At 39.7% G+C, this 19,076-nt stretch overlaps 1 protein-coding gene across 3 annotated transcripts in view; it reads right to left on the reverse strand.

Annotated features, from left to right (window-relative positions):
• Window positions 1-10,383: 10,383 nt before the first annotated feature.
• LOC117507149 (sortilin-like) overlaps window positions 10,384-19,076 on the reverse strand; it is a 115,183-nt gene continuing 106,490 nt past the window's right edge. For 2 of the 3 annotated variants that reach the window (XM_034166947.1, XM_034166945.1), the window contains 6 exons: window positions 18,871-19,056; window positions 18,379-18,495; window positions 11,340-11,448; window positions 11,041-11,153; window positions 10,825-10,951; window positions 10,384-10,750 (listed from right to left, as the gene is read on the reverse strand). In XM_034166947.1, the coding sequence (XP_034022838.1) occupies window positions 10,736-10,750; window positions 10,825-10,951; window positions 11,041-11,153; window positions 11,340-11,448; window positions 18,379-18,495; window positions 18,871-19,056 (667 nt within the window). In that variant the 3' untranslated portion in view covers window positions 10,384-10,735. Of the gene's footprint in view, window positions 10,751-10,824; window positions 10,952-11,040; window positions 11,154-11,339; window positions 11,449-18,378; window positions 18,496-18,870; window positions 19,061-19,076 lie in introns of all 3 variants that reach the window. The other variant, XM_034166946.1, reaches the window with a different exon arrangement.

A 19,076-nucleotide genomic window follows, 5' to 3' on the forward strand; every position in this document is an offset into this window, starting at 1 on the left:
CCTGCCAACACTGGAGGCGAATCTTCAGCCACAATGGCCTGACCTAGTGGCAGTCAGAAACAAAGATGCAAGTGAGAAGCAAAAACAAGCCTTCTACTTCAACCAGCGATACGGTGCAAGGCCCTTGCCATCACTGAAATCTGGTGATCCTGTCTTCGTGAAGCTGGACCACCAGAAGGCGTGGCAAACACCTGCTGTGGTCACCAGAGAGAGCATCATGCCACGCTCCTACATCATCACAACTTCGCAAGGAGAGAGCGTGAGACGCAATCGGCGTCATCTTCAGCATGCCCCAGCAGCAGCAGCAGTCCCCTGCGTCCCCGCCGAGTGCCAGCCGGGTGATGCCAGCCATCCGCCTGACCTAGCAACCCCCACTGGCACCCCTTTGCCAACCACCGGCGTCGTACCACCAGACAAGCCAGACAGACCCTTTCATACCCGGTCTGGCAGACTCAGTAAACCTGCTGAGAAACTAAACCTGTGAAGAAACAAAAACAAAAGAGAAAAGAAACATTGTGGGGGAAAAAAAAAAAGATTGGTTGTGAAAAAAAAAGAAGAAAATGTTCATTGTGATTGTGAATTTCATGTCGATGTTACCTTGTTTACTTTAAGAGATGGGTAATGGACTGTGGGGAGGAGATAAGGGGAAAGAAAGTTTTAAATCAGTTCCTAGGCTGTGATAATCCAAAAATTGCAGTATCCGTTGAATGCATGTCTTGAATGCAATATCTTTAGAATGTTCAGTAATACCGCGTTGTGCCTTTGCTTCTTTACTGGGGAATATCAAAACTTAAAAGGGGAGATGTCATATGTGATTATATAGTACACGTAAATGGTGTAATACATCTTTAAGAGAATCCGGCCACTGCGCTTGTGTAGTCTAGTGCGCATGTCCATGCGCAGTGGAAAAAAAGCATAGAGAAAGTAAGCTGTGTTCGTGTGTGCGTTCCTGTGAGTTCTCTAACAATATAATAATCCTCTGTGGAATATAATCGTGTGGCCATTTGGATTATTTACAGAAGTCATACTGTCATTTCATTGTTTTTTTCCCCCTCCTTATACATTTAATCTGTTGCAGTTGATTGAATAATCACACCCCAGTATTTCAATTCATTGACTGATGCATTAATGACACACTATGAAACAATTTAATTTTCACTTTGTATACACAAACCTCTAAAAGTTAGTCTAAGTTGAAGTTTTACATCCGAAGGGGGCATTAACTTTTCAACTGCTTGAACAAAAATGTGGCATTCATGCCAAAGAGTTCAATCTTTGGCTTATCAGACCAGAGGATTTTGTTTCTCATGGTCTGAGAGTCCTTCAGGTGCCTTTTGCTGCCATGTGCTTTTTACTAAAGAGTGGCTTCTGTCTGACCAATCTGCCCTACAGGCCTGATTGGTGGATTTCTGCAGAGATGGTTGTCCTTGTGGAAGGTTCTCCTCTCTCCCCAGAGGAATGCAGGAGTTCTGACAGAGTGACCAGCAAGTTCTTGGTCACCTCCCTGACTAAGGCCCTTCTTATAGTTCTTGGTCACCTCCCTGACTAAGGCCCTTCTTCCCTGATCAGTTTAGATGGGCTGTCAGCTCTAGGAAGAGTCCTGGTGGATCCAAACATCTTCCATTTACAGATGATGAGTCCACTGTGCTCATTGGGACTGTCAAAGCAGCAGAAAGGTTTCTGTACCCTTCCCCAGATTTGTGCCTCATGAGAATCTTTTCTTTGACTTCATGCTTGGTTTGTATCTGAAATGCACTGTCAACTGTGGTACCTTCTATGTAGATAGCTGTGCCTTTCTAAATCACATCCAGTCAGCTGAATTTACTCCAAGTGGACTCCAATTAAGCTGTAGAAACATCTCAGGGACGATCAGTGGAAACAGGAGGCACCTGAGCTCAATTTTGAGCTTCATGGCAAAGGCTGTGAATACTTAAGTACATGTGGTTTTAAAATTTTTAATAAATTTGTAAAAATCTCCAGAAAACTTTCACATTATGTGTAGAATTTTGAGGGGAAAAAAATCTTCCATTTTGGAGTAAGGCTGTAACATAAAATAAAATGTGGAAAAAGTGAAGCTCTGGGAATATCTTATGGATGCACCGCATGTGGCCCTGCGATAGACTGGCATCCTGTTCAGGGTGTACCCTGTCTCTCGCACATTGAATGCTAAGATAGGCTTCCCCCCGTGACCCAAGTAGGCAGAGAAAAGGAATTAAGTCAACACACACAAAAGAGATTTTATTTCCTTCACAATTCATCATTTTCATGCAGAAGATGCAAACTTTGTTATAATATATAAGTGCCACAGAATACCTCAGTTCAGAGACACTCATCTCTAATATCTGATAGCACACAAAAATAAAGAAAATAAAATGGAATGGAGCTCATACCTAATGGACTGAAGGTTTGACAGAAATCTGATTTACAAAGGCAAAAATGCAATGTTTTCACAGATTTGAAAATACAGTGCAAAGGTAAGTCATTGGATTCAGTAAATAGCTGGATTTGTTCTGACGTGTGAAGAAAGAAGCATCAAGCATATGAATTTGAATCATAAGTCCCTCATCAGTCCAAGAAAACATGCCTTTATATTAGTTTTTCTTATTACAATAGCTTATTTGCTGGGATATTATTGCCTCTGTTGAAGAAAACATTCCATAAGCCTACAACATGGGACAAAAGTTACAGTTCTTACATACAGGAAAGAAAAAAAATAGCCAGCCAACATCCAAGCTCAACAAGCCACATAATAATATTGACAAACATCTACTATGAAAAAATGTAAATCACCGTTGTCGGTTTTTTGTTTGTTTTAAAGTTGATGCTCTGCATGACCACAGAACACTGACAATTATATCATTCTGGGTATTTTAAAAGTTTTCTGAAACTATTTTTCTGGGATGTACCAATATAGCACAATGGTACAAGTATTTGATTAAAAGGCAAATATGAAGTAGCTTGGTAATATTTATCTGATTTTATGACTTATGGTTAAAAAAAAAGTTAAAACTGTTCCATTAGTAAGAGGAAAGATACACGATTTAAAACAAAAGGACCCAGATTTCTCTGTGTGTGTGAGTGAAAATGGTTACAAAAATACAGGGGCAGATATGGGGGGGTCCCTTTCGTCATGGACCAAAAAAAAAAAAAAGTTTCTTAACCCTCTATTCAGCAACAAGTGACTCAGCTAGGTGCCATGATTCAGTAAGGTGTAGCAAAGATGTTCACTTTTTTAGCCACAGACATGTCAAATGTTCTCGGTTACCTGTCGCCATAATGTCATAGCATCTCATTCAAGATTGTACAATGGAAGCTCAAATTAATAAAATGAGTTATAAAGTTCTTTTCTCTGTGGTTATGTTTCGTGGTGAAATATGCACCAAAATACAGGAAATGGGATTTAAAACATCAAAATTTTCTGGGGAGCACCCCCCCCAGGCTAACATGTCTTTTCAGGTGCACCAGACTCTTTCACAAATCCACCCCACCCCCTTTACAAAATTCTGGATCTGCCCCTGCAAAAATGCATGCAAATTGGCCAACCAATGTGAGAAAATCAGGGAAAAAAGTCACATTGTTGTATTGCTGTTACAGTACATTAAGTACAAAATATCAGGCAATTCAAGTACAGAGGTACAGAGTACCAGTTAGGATCACTTTTATTCTCATAATGCATTGGCCAAGTTAAATTTTGATTGTTGAAGAGTTGCTTCTACATTAAAGTTTAAAAAATTGCAATAAAAGTGCTTTGGCAATAATTCAAGTTTTTCCACCACACATACAGGCGAGTAAAATTTATGGGGCATATGAACCTGCACTTTTCATATTCTCAATGGTAATTTGTTGTGTTTTCCTAATGTTATGCTGCTCAAAAAAAAGTATTAGCAGTTATTCTTAAATCTGTCAGTTTACTTCTTTTTTTAAACACTGCCATAGGTCCAAGCCTTTTAAATAAGCACTAGTCACAATCCGTTTTACTACAAAACATTCCTTTTTTGCATTTAGTACTGTTACTCAGTTTGTTAGTTTTGCTAGCTAGTTATGTAGGTTGTTTTACCAGTTCTAAAAATGTAAATGTTTCAACTTGACTAACTGACATTCTGTTAGATATCTCATCTGTTAGACATCACAAATGCTAAAATGTCACATTATCACACAAATGACATAGTGCTCCTGTGAATACACACTTAACTCTTCAACCAAGATACACTCACACAAGTTATACTGTGCAAACAAAATCTATAGTACATGTTAATTTTATTTTTGAACAGTTTCACTTTAAAAAAGAAAAAGCTAAATAAATATTTGTAAAACAAAACTGACATTATTAAAAAGAATTCTTAAAAGTGGGCTGGCACTACGTATTAGCCATGGAGCCACATGCGAAAGAGAAATGCCACATGGCTAAAAGAATTTGGCTGCTTTTAGCCGCCGTACATAAGAACCCTTTGAATTGTCATAGTTGAGAAGCATTACATACCAGGTGTATTTATTGGGGTTACTACTCAGTCAAGTATCTTTGATTAAACATTTTGTTTGTGAATTTGGCTGCTTATGCCATTGGTATAATTTAAGGATACATCACAGGGCTCAAGGATTGTGGCTAAAGAGAAAATATATAATTTAGCCACATTAAAATATAGTGCTAGCCCAGTAAAATACTAGAATGTACATTCGAAGCTCCCATACCTCCAACAGAGGAAGAGATTTTACACTTTTCTGTAGGTCTTTGTGCGGCACATTACTAGATTTGTGATGCCATGAGGTTGTTTCTTAAAAAAATATAAAAGAAGGAGGAAAAAAAACCCACAACATAAACATCAACAGAACCTGGACCAGCCTCAAAATCTAATCCCATCTTTCCAATCCCTGAGCCACTTCCACAACAGCTTTATCACTGTGTATACCGACACATACGGGCAAACCAACAACCAGCTCGCCCTTGTCACTTGAGGGAATCTGGTGATCACACTCCTCTCAATTCTCAACTAGGCATTCTTGTGGTTGTCAGGTGGCTACGTGGCTCTTCCCTTCTTTTGGAGGCATTCTGTGACACGCCAATTGATATTGACATCTTCTTAGGTAACACTGTTGAGTAAACATCTCTTATAATTAATTAATCAATTTTCCTCTCCTTTTTTGTGGTTTCCAAACAGCAAAATGCAGTGATCCTCACATTTACTTGGACTTCTATTACATTGCAAACAATGTGAACCCAATATATTTTACAGTTTGTGTGGTAAATTTCATTTAATTTGTTAATACAGTGTGTATCCATTCCTGCATTCAGCACATTAAAACAACAAAACAGTTGTGTGTTGTGGTTGGAGAAACTTTGCATAGTGCAACTTTTGTCTGTTTACCAGTTATACAGCTTTATGATGAAGTACAGAGAAGGATTTTATTGGGGGTGGGGGGGTGGGGTGGGGATTTCAGTTGCACTTGGCCAGAAGGCACACAGGAAACCCATGCCTAGATTTGATCAGTTTTCTTGTTTTATAATCCTTCGCTACTCTACCCCAACATGAAGCTGGGAATAAAACAAATGTTGCACCATTTCCAATTTCTCTACCCACATCCAAAGAAACCTAATTCTTTCAGAGCTGTCATGGCTGCCTTGGTGGCTTCCCTCACTACTCTCCACTACTCTCCAGCATGGTCACTCAGTTTTTGAGAACTGCCCATTTGACCTAGATTTACCATACGGTACCATACTGTTTGTATTTCTTAAAGATTAATATATGAGGCGGCATGATGACTTAGGTTAGCACTGGTTAGCACTGTTGCCTCACAGCAAGAAGGTCATGGGATCGATTCCCACCTATGGCCTTCCTGTGTGGAGTCTGCATGTTCTCCCTGAGTTTGTGTGGGTTCTCTCCTGTCCAGTAAGTATCCCGCCTCACACCCTATGACTGTTGGGATAGGCTCCAACACCTCTGTGACCCTAAATTGGAGCAAGCGGTTGACGATGCGTGCGTGTGTTTGATATAAATGAAGTCAAAACATAAGTTCATATATCCATCCAAGGACCTGTCTCAAGAAAAGTGGCTGTAAAAGTGATGATTTAATCCTTATATTGAGGACAAATTGTCCCTGTCCCAACCTGTTTTTTGAAAACGTGCAGTATATTAACAAATGAAATGAAGTTGATCACACAAAACATGGCATATCTTGGGTTCATACTGCATGCAATTAAATAGAAGTCAAAGCAAATGTAAGAATCACAACAGTTTTTTGGTTTGTTTGCTTTTTTGTATGTGGGGGGGGGGGGGTCCTGGATTCTGCATATCCTTGCAAGTCTTTTCTGATTTGGGGTTGGAAAATGTTATGGAAAACTAAAACTTGCAGAGTTCTAAATTCTGCTTGGAGGGTCCTGTCTACAGGCGCGGTCTCAGTATTGTGGAAACTTAAATATGTTTAACAAAATGCCAAAACGAGGGGGCTCCATGCCTAATACGAGTGAAGCGCTGCACAGCGGCGCAAAGCTCGCTCATGGTACGGAGAGACCCAAACAGGAAGTACCAAATTTTGAGTCCACAGTAAAACAGGAAGTGTCAAACACTTCCTGGATCGACAGACAAGATCCTGTGGAATCTTGCGGGAACTCAGTGACAACTTCAAACTGAAACAGGAAGTGCCAAATTTTGAGTCCACAGTGAAACAGGAAATGTCAAACGAACACTTCCTGGCATGGGTGGAGCTAGAGCGGAGGCCAGGGTTGCACTGGACTCCCCTGAAATCTGACTGACACAGATGACTGACATGTCACGGCACCGCACATCTTGTTGGATCGAGCTGCATTTTGAAATCAGAGAGTCACACTGACTACTAGGTTATTCCGGTCCAGTAGTTGGTGCTGTGCACCACAAAAAGTTCTAATCCACCTTAGTAGAAGAAGAAAAATGTTTGCCTCAGATTTGAACTGAACATGTTGTTTGAGGCATGGACTAATAATGACACCAAAGTTATACTGGTGAGCAAACATTATACTGCTGAGCAAACAACCGTATTTTATGCCAGAAATGAGGTGCAGGTTGTTAAAAGTGGCATTTCTTCTTTACTTTGGGTTTCCTTATATATGCGTATTTCTCCAGTGATTTTTAAATGAGCAGCCAGCTGTTGATTAAATAACCTCTTCATTTTGCTGTCTGAAGGACGGACTTAAATAACCTCTTAATTTTGCTCTCTGATAGACACTAAGATGATGCATTTCACTTAAAAATACACATGCCACGGAGTGTTTCTCGGCTGTACTCAAAAGTACTGGAACACTTGGCATTTCACACATTTTAATTTGTTTGCCATTTCATATACAAATAAATAAATAAATCTAAACTTATCTTCCTTAAACTCAAACTGAAAGCAAATCTCAGGGCTGTGAAAACTCTGCGGATCCGCGGAATTCCGCGGATTTCATCATGGGGAGGAGTGCGGGAGTGTCAGTGTTGTACTCTTTAATTGTGATTGTTACTGAGTTTTTAAAATGCTTATCGCAAAGCATTCTCGTTTTTTACAACATCATGCAAGTTTTATAAGTCCGCGGACACTGATCTGTGTGTTACAGATACAAATCAGTTTCCTCGGATCCGCGGAGTTTCGAGGAAAATAAATGCCACTCACAACGTGGCTGTTACGACAGTTGTAAAGCAGGACTGGTTGGTTGCTGCGGTGGTGCTCTGTGGCTCCCGTGGGAAGCTAGCTAAACGTAGCATGTGGACATCGCAAACTTTTAGAAGTTTCAAGTTTTTAAAAGAAGACTTTTGCAGCATGTCTGTGTCACGGAGCGACATCAGACAGAGCGAAGATGGCGAGAAAGACGGTTTGAAAAAGTCTGATAAGGACAAGAATCCGTGAAATGGTTGCTGGCTTCATCAACACACCTGAAAGATAAACAGGAAAAGCGAACTGGTAAGAATTTTTTTTTTCTCTCTCTGGAAAATAAACATTGTGCTGTTCAAACAGAATTTCTGAAAAGATTATGTTCCTTTTTTCATTCATTAATCTAGACTTTCATTGAAAAAAAGACATTGTGGCTTTGAATGAATTTAGGCTACATGAATTTACACAACAATGTAAATTAGTTTTTATTAATGTAGATTTTTTTCATGGGAAAAAAAGACATTGTGGCTTTGAGTGGATTTACAGGAATTTACACAAGAATGTGTGGCTTTTTATTATTGGGTATGTTATTGATATTTTACCCTGATTTTTTTTTTTTAATATTCTACAATCTAGCTGTGGTTTTAGACATGGTTTAACAGTCTTTTCAGTCTTCATGAATTTCATGTAGTTTAATTGTTCTGAGTTAATGCATAATTTGGTTTACAATTAAAAGGAAAATCATTCCAGGTCCTACTTCCACGTCATATTCTGTTATTTCAACATGATCATTGATGGTTCAAATGAAAGGTTGAATCGAGGATCATTTAAATATGCACTAATTTTGAGATTTGTTCTTCCAGGAGATGTTGAAAATGTATCAGTAGATGAAAATTTTATTTGGTTTGTGGGGCCCCACAAGGCTGGAGACCCCGGCTCCTCGGGGGTGGGGTGGCTGGCTGGCGAGACCCCCTGCGAATTTTCCTCGGATTTCACAATTTTCATTTCACAGCCCTGAAATCTCTACAACTTGATATAAATTCATTAAAAATATCAAATCCAGCTTCCTGAAGAAGTGGTGTAGAGGAAGATTTTCTTAAAAAGAAGACCCGATAGTTGCCACAAAGTACATCTGACATGCAAACCTAGATTTGATGTTTTGGTGAAAGAAACTTTTGTATTGCTTCATAATTGATGTAAATAAAGTCCAAGACATATTCGGTGACTTGGAAATATTCATGTTTCCATCCCCTGGCTTGTCTGAAGAAAACTGGCAATAATTCTTATTTGCAGGTATTATCAAGTTTTAGAGATTTGCTTTCAGTTTGAGATTCAGGAAGATAATTTTAGAATTTTTTATTCTTTAGATTTGTTGCATTTCTTGTGTTTGAAATGGCATAAACATATTAAAATGTGTCAAATACCAAGTGTTCCAATACTTTTGAAGGACACAGTATTATAACATGAGTGCAAAGTGAGTGTGGTATTATTACTGTTTTGTTTAAGAATGTTTCATTTTCACTGTTGCTGCACTGTGTGAAATCATAGTCATATCGTATATCATACTGATATGACAATATTGAGATACGCTAAGTTGGCCATATTGTACAGCCCTACTGTCAACTAGCTGAAAACTTTGAATATTAATTTACATCTACATTAAAAATGCTTAAAGGGGCAGGGGGTAAGAGGGCTGTAATTGGGGGGGGGGGGGGGGGGGGTCTGTGGGGGTGGAGCGTCCCCCACAGAAGCTGAAAGGCAAAAAAGAAAAATGTTTTAAAAAAGCAGGGTCAAGCTGAAAGGTTTTAGCCATGCTCATATTCCCAAGAACCATTTTACTGAAAAAAAAGTCTGAAGGACCTAAATGGCATGGTTAGATGGTGAGGAGCTTCCAGGCATGTGCGAGGCAAATAAAGAAAAATACTTAAAAAGGCAGGGGGGTCTGGGAGAGATAATGCTCCCCTGAAGCATTTACTCAAAAAAAAAAAAAAAAAAAAAGTCTGAAGGATCTAAATGACATGGTGAGATGCTGAAGAGCTTTGCTCTTTCATGTCCGCAACATATACATATACATATCATTAGTGGGCTAATGTTCAGTAAGGCAAATGTTAGCATTTAGCTAGCTAACATGGGTTAGTTAAATTGTAACTTAAAGCAAAAGTTAGCATTAATTTCTAGACATTTGACAGAATACAATTAAGAAACTCTGAAGGAAGTAAAGTTTTTTTGTTTTTTAAAGCTAGCTTAGCTTGCCACGTGCTGGACCACATATGTAAATGAGTCACTGCCACATGGTTCATCTAGGCATGAATCTGGGAAGCATAGTGCTTTATTCACAACTACTGGTGAGGATATACAAATGTTTAGAACCCCCCCCCCACACACACAAAGGCAAACAATCATACAAAAAAAAAAAAAAAATCCTGCTGTTTTTAATATCTTTTTTGGGGGGGGGGGGGGGTGCCCCATACTTCAATAAGGTAGTCAGACCACCGAGCATCCTCTATAATTCCAAACGTTTAACTGTCAATAAATAATTCTGCACAATGTGACCCCGTGAAGAGATACTGGTGCTCATCAGGGAGCTGATTCTATAAATTCCAAATGACTAACTAGTGCTTATTTATAAAGAACTTGAAACTTAAGCACCTCAGTCAGTGTGGCTAATTTTAGTGATTACTAAGACAGTATGAATGTTAAATAGTAATAAAAAAATGAACAGCACGACTGTGTTTTCATATGCCCCTGTGTTTGGCTTCTGCAGTGCATCCCAACAAATATGAAAAAGTGTCTCTTCTAATGTCAGCATGACAGAAAACACACAGAGCACATGTTCAGACTCTGTTGTCTTTACACAACCCTTTGTGACAGAATCAACAAAAGGAGCTATTCTCCTATTTTGCACTAGCTTTACCTCCTCACCAACCTGCAGCTCTCTTTTTTTTTTCTCTCAATTTTTGGAGTGCCAACTGGTACAAAGAAGAAATGTCAGACATTTGCTTGTTGCTGCTGAAGTCCTGCAACCAAGAGAGGATAGCAGGAAGTCAAAAGCAGATGTTAATCAGCATGGTAAGTGGGGCCAGGCATCACGGAGGACTGCATTACACTGCGCATGGATCGTAGAGAATTCTCCAATTTATTCCAAAAGATCCTAAAATGAAACAGAATAATGAACAGATATTCACAAAAATATAAAAAAATAACCCTTTTCAGAGTATCACAAACCTGATCTGAATCTTCGTTGTATTGTGATTTTCCTGTCTCCATGTAGTTGGTGTCAACGTCATCTATGCCTTCTATTTTATTGGCTTCAACATTCTCCTTCATAACAGAGTAGCGGTGCACAAGGAACCTGAGGCAGATATGGCTGCATGTCAAAAATGGCTGGAATGTTGATTCTTTACCATCTGTATCAGGTGTGTATGTTTGTGTTTAACTGACCGTCCGCCGCAAACGTATTTCTTAACCAGCCAAACACCTGCCACGCCACTCATCATTAGGATCGCCAATACAACCAATACAATGACAGCAGCGTTTGATGAAGCGTTCTCAGTCTGTTAGGAGAGAGAACCGGTGCCGAGTTACATTCTGATAAATATGAAAAATGTCAGCTGGAAATATGGTCTGCTGGATGGTTGAGGAAGCACTGTGCATCGTATTGTGGTGCAGGTAGATAATACTGTGTCATCCTTTGACAATAAACCACAATATAAGTTTCTCTGAACAAGAGAAGGGCTGACCAGAGAATCTGGATACAGGGCACTGCTGGGGCATATCCTCCTCAGGTCAATCTCCTTCCTCTCTGGCTGGAAACCACCTTCACATCGATCTCCTGGAATCTTCCGGTAGCTACAAGATAAAAGGCAAAACCCACAGGTGGGACAAAACAGCCACCAGAACCCAAATCTTTGGTGTCAAGCTTGGTACTCTTGAAAAGAATGGATTCTTTTGTGTGCTACTCAAAGCATTCAAAAATGATCCTGCCAAGACAGTGGCACCATATACTACTTTCTGGAAAGACATGCTGCTGTTTTTTTTAGTTACATTTCAGTGCTTTAAAGTAGACCTCCATTGAAATAAATGCAGTCAGATCTTTGGACCAAAAAATGTCATATTTACACATAAGATCCTTCTGAATTTAGTAAAGTAAATCTGCAAGCCCAGATCTGTCATTCAACGGAGAAATCTTCATTTAAAAATGACAAATTTACAGCTAAAATTTAGCCCTCCGCAAAACTGTCATCACATCCGGGACGCTGCCGAGACGTCAGGGAAAAGACCCTATCCCAGCATGCATTGCGCGCGCCAACTGTAATTTGTGGATTTACGTCAGTTTGCATCTGCACCTTTTTCTTGTCTTATACAGAAGGATCTACTTTTTTAAAACTTCATATTGTCTTGCGGCACGTTTGGTGAGTACACATTTCTTTTATTTGTGCTTGAAAATTGTTTTGGGGGACTTTTTCATACGCCCGTTTGATTGAGTGGTGTCGCATTGAAAATCTACTGTCTTTCGCCTCCGGTGTTACCATCGCTGGGTATGGAGGCAGGACCCGCAAAGAATCCAAGTCATTAAAAAGATATAAACCTCTCTCAGTGGCCATGGAGCTCTGCGGCTCCGATTACCGAGACGTGCGGCGCTGCGGATTTTGCTGCAAGAAGTCTGTCCTTGCAGCGACAGGTGTCACCGGCCGCACCACATCAAAACAGCGAGCGTAGTCTCTGGACTTGTGCCAAGTTCGCTGCACCTCCATTCAGTAGACAGAGACGTGGTGCCGGCTGCACAGCAGACACGGGGGCGATGTGAGTGGCCAGCTTCTGCATTTACTGAGCACGCAGACTCAGTAAGCACAGCGGAGGCAGAGAGCAAGGCGTCGGGGAAGAACGTCGCCCGCTGTCGATGTCGCCGCTGATCTGAGCATGCAGAGCTGTATCTCACATTCATTGCTGCTTACTTTTGGATGCTGAAACCAGGATGTGTATAACAGTAACATTACTAACAGATAAAATCAATTTCAATGCGGGATCGGACTGAAAGCGGGAGCGCTCTGTCTTTTGCCGGATGTCACTGCAATGACCCAGATGTACAAACAGTTTTCGCTGAGGGACATATTTTAGCTACAAATTTGTCATTTTTAAATGAAGATTTCTCCACTGAATTACAAATTTGGGCTTGCAGATTTACTTTACTGCATTCATAAGGGTCTTATAAATACATATCAGCTATTTCTTTCTGAGATCTGACCACATTTATTTCAATGCAGGTCTACTTTGTGTGACTTATGTAACAGGTACCTAATAACAGCACCCTCCTGGGAAAGAACTCTTAAAGGACAAGTTCACTTAAAAAACAAAACAATAATAATTATAATTTCTTATTATTAATACAGCACCAAAACATAAAACAAGATGCCTCAAAGTGTAAAGCACAGGGCCGTGAAATGAAAATTGTGAAATCCGAGGAAAATTCACAGGCCAGGCCACCCCCCCGAGGAGCCGGGGTCTCGGGCCTTGTGGGGTACCAGAAACCAAATAAAATTTTCATCTACTGATACATTTTCAACATCTCCTGGAAGAACAAATCTCAAAATTAGTGCATATTTAAATGATCCTCGATTCAACCTTTCATTTGAACCGTCAATGATCATGTTGAAATAACAGTATATGACGTGGAAGTAGGACCTGGAATGATTTTCCTTTTAATTGTAAACCAAATTATGCATTAACTCAGAACAGTTAAACTACATGAAATTCATGAAGACTGAAAAGACTGTTAAACCATGTCTAAAACCACAGCTAAAGATTGTAGAATATTAAAAAAAAAAAAACAAATCAGGGTAAAATATCAATAACATACCTAATAATAAAAAGCCACACATTCTTGTGTAAATTCCTGTAAATCCACTCAAAGCCACAATGTCTTTTTTTCCCATGAAAAAAGTCTACATTAATAAAAACTAATTTACATTGTTGTGTAAATTCATGTAGCCTAAATTCATTCAAAGCCACAGTCTTTTTTTCAATCAAAGAAAGTCTAGATTAATGAAAGAAAAAAAGGCACATAATCTTTTCAGAAATTCTGTTTGAACAGCACAATGTTTATTTTCCAGAGAGAGAAAAAAATTCTTACCAGTTCGCTTTTCCCGTTTATCTTTCAGGTGTGTTGATGAAGCCAGCAACCATTCCACGGATTCTTGTCCTTATCAGACTTTTTCAAACCGTCTTTCTCGCCATCTTCGCTCTGTCTGATGTCGCTCCGTGACAGACATGCTGCAAAATTCTTCTTTTAAAAACTTGAAAGTTCTAAAAGTTTGCGATCTCCACATGCTACGTTTAGCTAGCTTCGCATGGGAGCCACACAGCGCCACCGCAGCAACCAACCAGTCCTGCTTTACAACTGTCATAACAGCCATGTTGTGAGTGGCATTTATTTTCCTCGAAACTCCGCGGATCAGAGGAAACTGATTTGTATCTGTAACACACAGATCAGTGTCTGCGGACTTATAAAACTTGCATGATGTTGTAAAAAAAGAGAATGCTTTGCGATAAGCATTTTAAAAACTCAGTAACGATCACAATTAAAGAGTACAACACTGACACTCCCGCACCCCTCCCCATGATGAAATCCACGGAATTCCGCGGAGTTTTCACAGCCCTGAAAGCAAGAACCTTAACCACCCCATGAACTAACAGAGGGGTCTCAAACCTTTAATGTCAAAAGAGACATTTTTGACCCATCTTCTACACTCTCCATTTGTGTGTGTGTGTGTGTGTATATATATATATATATATATATATATATATATATATATATATTATTATTATTATTAATCATCATCATTTTTAAATTGTTTCAATTCAACAAACCTGCATGTCTTTTGGATGTGGGAGGATCCAGAGCACCCAGAGGGAACCCATGCAAAAATAGGGAGAACATGTAAACTTCACACAGGCCACAGGTGGGAATCAAACCCATGACCTTCTTGCTGTGAAGCAACAGTGCTAACCACTAATTCACCGTGCTGCCAATTGTATATTCAATTAATTATAATAAAACTGGATGTTAAGTATGTTTAATGAATGAAATGAACACTTAATAGAATAAATTATTAACAGTAAACATTGTACACTCATCAACAATTTTAAAATCTACATTAATGTTGCTGTGGGACAATGTGAGACAAGACACCTCTCAAATTTCATATATCCATATTATCATTACTATGCTTAGATAGTCTAATAATAAAACACAATAGATATTTTAGAAATTTTTGATATTTATTGCATCTCAACAGGCCACAACTGGCCATCAAATAAATCTAAAATTAAATTATGCTCGTTCACATGTACATTCTTGCCTTATATTTCAATGAGGGTAAAGTAATGTCTGTAGTTCCAGTTTAAAAACATTAATGCTGCGTCTGTGTCTGTTGTTTGTGTGTGTGAGTGAGTGTGTGTGTTTGCATTTGTGCGTGAACTCATGTCCACCTCTGCTTCTAGTTGGCTTAGCATGAAATTGTACTCTTCCTTAGCCAATCACCATCACTTATGCGGTTGTCCTGCCCCTCCCTCCCCCTCACCAAAGAAAAGAAAAAACTGTGCACCTCTGGCTGCTGAGTCTGCAGAACAAAGTGGTTTCAGTGAACTTAATTATAGCAACACGCCACATTTTATGGTCGATAACGGCGTTGTAACGATGGCAACAGTATTAGTTAGATTACCCGTTACTGAAAAAAATAACGGTGTTAATTTTAACAGCGTTATTCCCATCAGTGCTCATTTCACAAAAACAATACGATTCGATCCAAGCCCCACAATAATGTATATGTGGGGCTAATAATGTTCCACCCTAATGTAAATATCAAGTCAAGTCTGGGAGCATGCAGTAGTGTCACATGTTGCCACATCTGCAACACCACAGAACCGACGTGTCCAGGACAGCAATGACCCAGGCAGATACCTGGTCCTACCCCACATATTGAGTGTAACAATTTATCTGCTCGAGCTCCCCCTGGATTTGTCATAGCACCCCCAAGAAAATAATTCCTCATTTATTATTTTAATTTCATCCCAAGTTTTTAAGGCCTTGTCTACACTGAAACTAAATGTCTGCTATACAATCTTTTTCTTTGTCATTTTCAAAAAATGTTTCATTCAAGAAATATCTCCGTGCTCACAGATCCTGTAAAACCGCATGAAAATGCTCTAGTACACATGCCAGGCCTGTATGTAGCACTGTAACACTTCTCAAAAAAAAAAAAAAGAGAAGACGTAGAGCTAATCAATACAGCAACGGATGCTAAAACTTTATAAGGCAACACACATCCAAAACACATAAAAAGGTGTGCAGGACCATGAAAAATACGGTCTTTATTTTGGTCTTTATCTTTGGCAAAACTTTATAAGGCGGCACACAGATTAAATAAAGTGTTTTAATCCGACCTGTTGCCAGAATTCAACATCACAGATGAAAACTGTTCTCTACATGGAATCCTTGTTTAGGAAAATGACGTCTGGAAATACATTAATTCATTATGATGGAAGGTATTTATTAAGGGTTTTTTTTTTTAAGAAGTCCCTCAGTGTGTCTGCTCTGGGTGAGTTTCTCAGTCTGAGCTGGAGGACGCCAGCACTTTGTCCCACCACCAACAAGAAGAAAAAAAAAATTATATGCTGTTAAATTACACTGTTAACAACATGTTACAAAGGCGGGGTGATGACATCATCCTTTCAGTTTTCCACAGTAAGACACTTATGGCAGCTTCAGATTTATGTGATTAGATAAATATTCCACTCAGAAAAGAAAATAAACATTCATCAACAGGGGACCCCAGACTTCCCTTTCCCATGCCACATTGACCACCTCTGACTGGGGGATCCCGAGGCATTCCCAGGCCAGTGTGGAGATATAATGTCTCCACCTAGTCCTGGGTCTTCCCCGGGGTCTCCTCCCAGATGGACATGTAACACCTCATCCAAACAAACCTCTGGAAATGAACTCTAAAGTGTTTTTCTGAACATTTGAGCTGTATTTTGGAATTTTTGAACAGTTTTTCTGAAGTGTTTTTTTTTTTTATGTTTTTCCCCCCGCTTCTCTCGTTTTTTCTCTTTTCTTTTTGTTGTGCAGTATTGGCCTAGTCTGTGATAGACTGACTGACAAGTATTATTATTATTATTAGTAGTAGTAGTAGTAGTAATGTTGGTGATATCATTAACGTTGAAGACTAATGTAGGGTTGATACTTTTGATGAGGTGTACCCCTGATTATGCGGACCTGGTCAGGATGGGGTTCACCGAGGCCTTGGCGGAGGTGAACCTCATCCTGACCAGATCCGCATAATCACAGGTACACCGAAATCAAAAGTCTATAACTGTTTTATTATATGGTAAACAAGAAAATTGGGAGTTTGTCAAACATACTAAAACTGAAAAATGAATCTCAAGTTTCATCTCTTTATTATTACTGTCATACTTCACCAGCAGGTCCAAAATACTTCATGAGCACAATCTCTAAAGCCCCTTTCACACCGGGGCTGCCTCGAGCTTCCTGTGGTGTCATGACGACACAGGAATGTCTGCGTCAGGTGCGCACTGCAGACATACTGTGCACTCTGATTTATCTTCTAGTTTATATTTGTTCTTGTGCTGAGCTGCAGGTCTGCGCTCTGAGTTCTGTTATAATTTATCTTTCCTACTTTGACCGCGAGATGCGCACTCGCGCGAACAAACCATCTGTGAGTAAATGTGGAGATGTCTGGAGTTATACTTGATGTGGACATGTCCTGTCTCTGGCAATCAGTCTGTGAGCAGGACTTGTGTCCTTTCTTTAACACAGTGATGAGAGAGTTTGTGGAGAGCGAGGAGTGCGAGCAGCCTTTTTTTTTTTCTTTTAACTGTTCACATGTGTGCACATGAACGAATCGTCCGTGAGTGGACTGGAGATGTCCGGATTTTTTACTGAACGTCGACATGTCCTGTCTCTGACAATCAGTCTGTGAGCAGGACTTTTATGGACTGTATTTAAACACATTTGTGAGAGAAGACTGAGGAGCTGCTGCAGCAGCGTTTTTTTTTTCTGTGCTCTTAGTTTTTACTGCATTGTGTACATGGCATCATCATGATGACGCACCTCGAAGCAGGCCCGTGTAAAAGGGGCTTAATAAGGAATAGTCTTTGTGAAATAATGCACAGGCATCATGTAGAATCTTGTCAACAAACTTACAGCCAAAGTAGGCATTGTATCGCATTATCTGATTGGTTGTTATCGATAGAATGTGTCGCTCGATTGGCTAGCGCTGCGCTGCATGCGAGGTGTACTCGGCTCCACCAGCGGTCAACTCGGCATGTGGTACAGCTCAGAAAGTGGGCGAATGGGCCAATCAGAAGTTGGCAAAATCACACACCATATAATAAAAATCAATATATCAGAAAAAGTATACCCAGCTTGCCAAATACGACTATATGGCCAGGAGGTTTCTAGCATTCTTTAACATTTTGAGCATACAGTGGATTTTTCTAACACCACAGATAGCTATGCCATTCACTCTTATTTATTCCTTCCTTTAACTTTTTTGACAGCAGGATTATGAACATATGAAGCGACCATCAAAGGCGATTACAACACTCAGAAGCTTGAACTGCATTAATGATTTAATGTAACTAAGGGTGCAAAAGTGAACTTATTTAAAAACTAGTTTTAACACAGTTTTCTCAAAATTTTACCATTTATATGTTTAAAATAAAGTTACACCCTCAACTGTAAAACCAGTTAATCCTTACCCCTTGGTGTGTAGCTGTTCAGTTGTTCCATTTAAACAGAACTCGAGATGACGGTCCTTCAGCTCCTCCTGCTCTACGCACTCAGAGCTGTTCTGTGGCCGGTAGTATCCAAAGTCGCTGTAAGAGAGAGTTAGGTTAACCACATGCAACTGCCAGCTGACTGTTTACCATCGAGGCCGGACTGTGCCAAAGCACACAGAGGAAGGAGACGCAGTTTTAGAAGTGGGAGAAAATGTATGTGGATGTAACAACTGAAGGAAGAGGACACATTTATCGGGGCCATGCTGCACTGTCAAAGGTTTACTGTTGAAATATTAACTACTTTCTAAAATCATCAGTTAACTAAAGAATACCAGTTCAGCTGCAAGAACCAGCAGAATCAAAACTGCTGTTTGCGGTGCATGAAAAGCTTAGAGTTTTTACTATTTATGAAATACAGTAAACCTCATGGTCATATATTTCATGCCCAAAGAGAAGAAAGACGGAACATACCAGTGATAATCTTCCAGCGTACATGGACAGGGGTAGAGCTCTTTCGTGATGGAATAGTCCCTCCCGTTCCAGCAGACAGAGTCTTTCCTGAGTCGTAAGAAGCTCTCTTTGTAACCCAGCACACAACCATCATTAGGCCCAGTGGAATCTGCAGAGTGAGCCAACCACTCCACATAGTCACCCTCACTGCCTGCACACACATCAAA

Source organism: Thalassophryne amazonica, chromosome 3, assembly GCF_902500255.1.
Source record: "Thalassophryne amazonica chromosome 3, fThaAma1.1, whole genome shotgun sequence".
In the NCBI taxonomy this organism is placed as follows: domain Eukaryota; kingdom Metazoa; phylum Chordata; class Actinopteri; order Batrachoidiformes; family Batrachoididae; genus Thalassophryne; species Thalassophryne amazonica.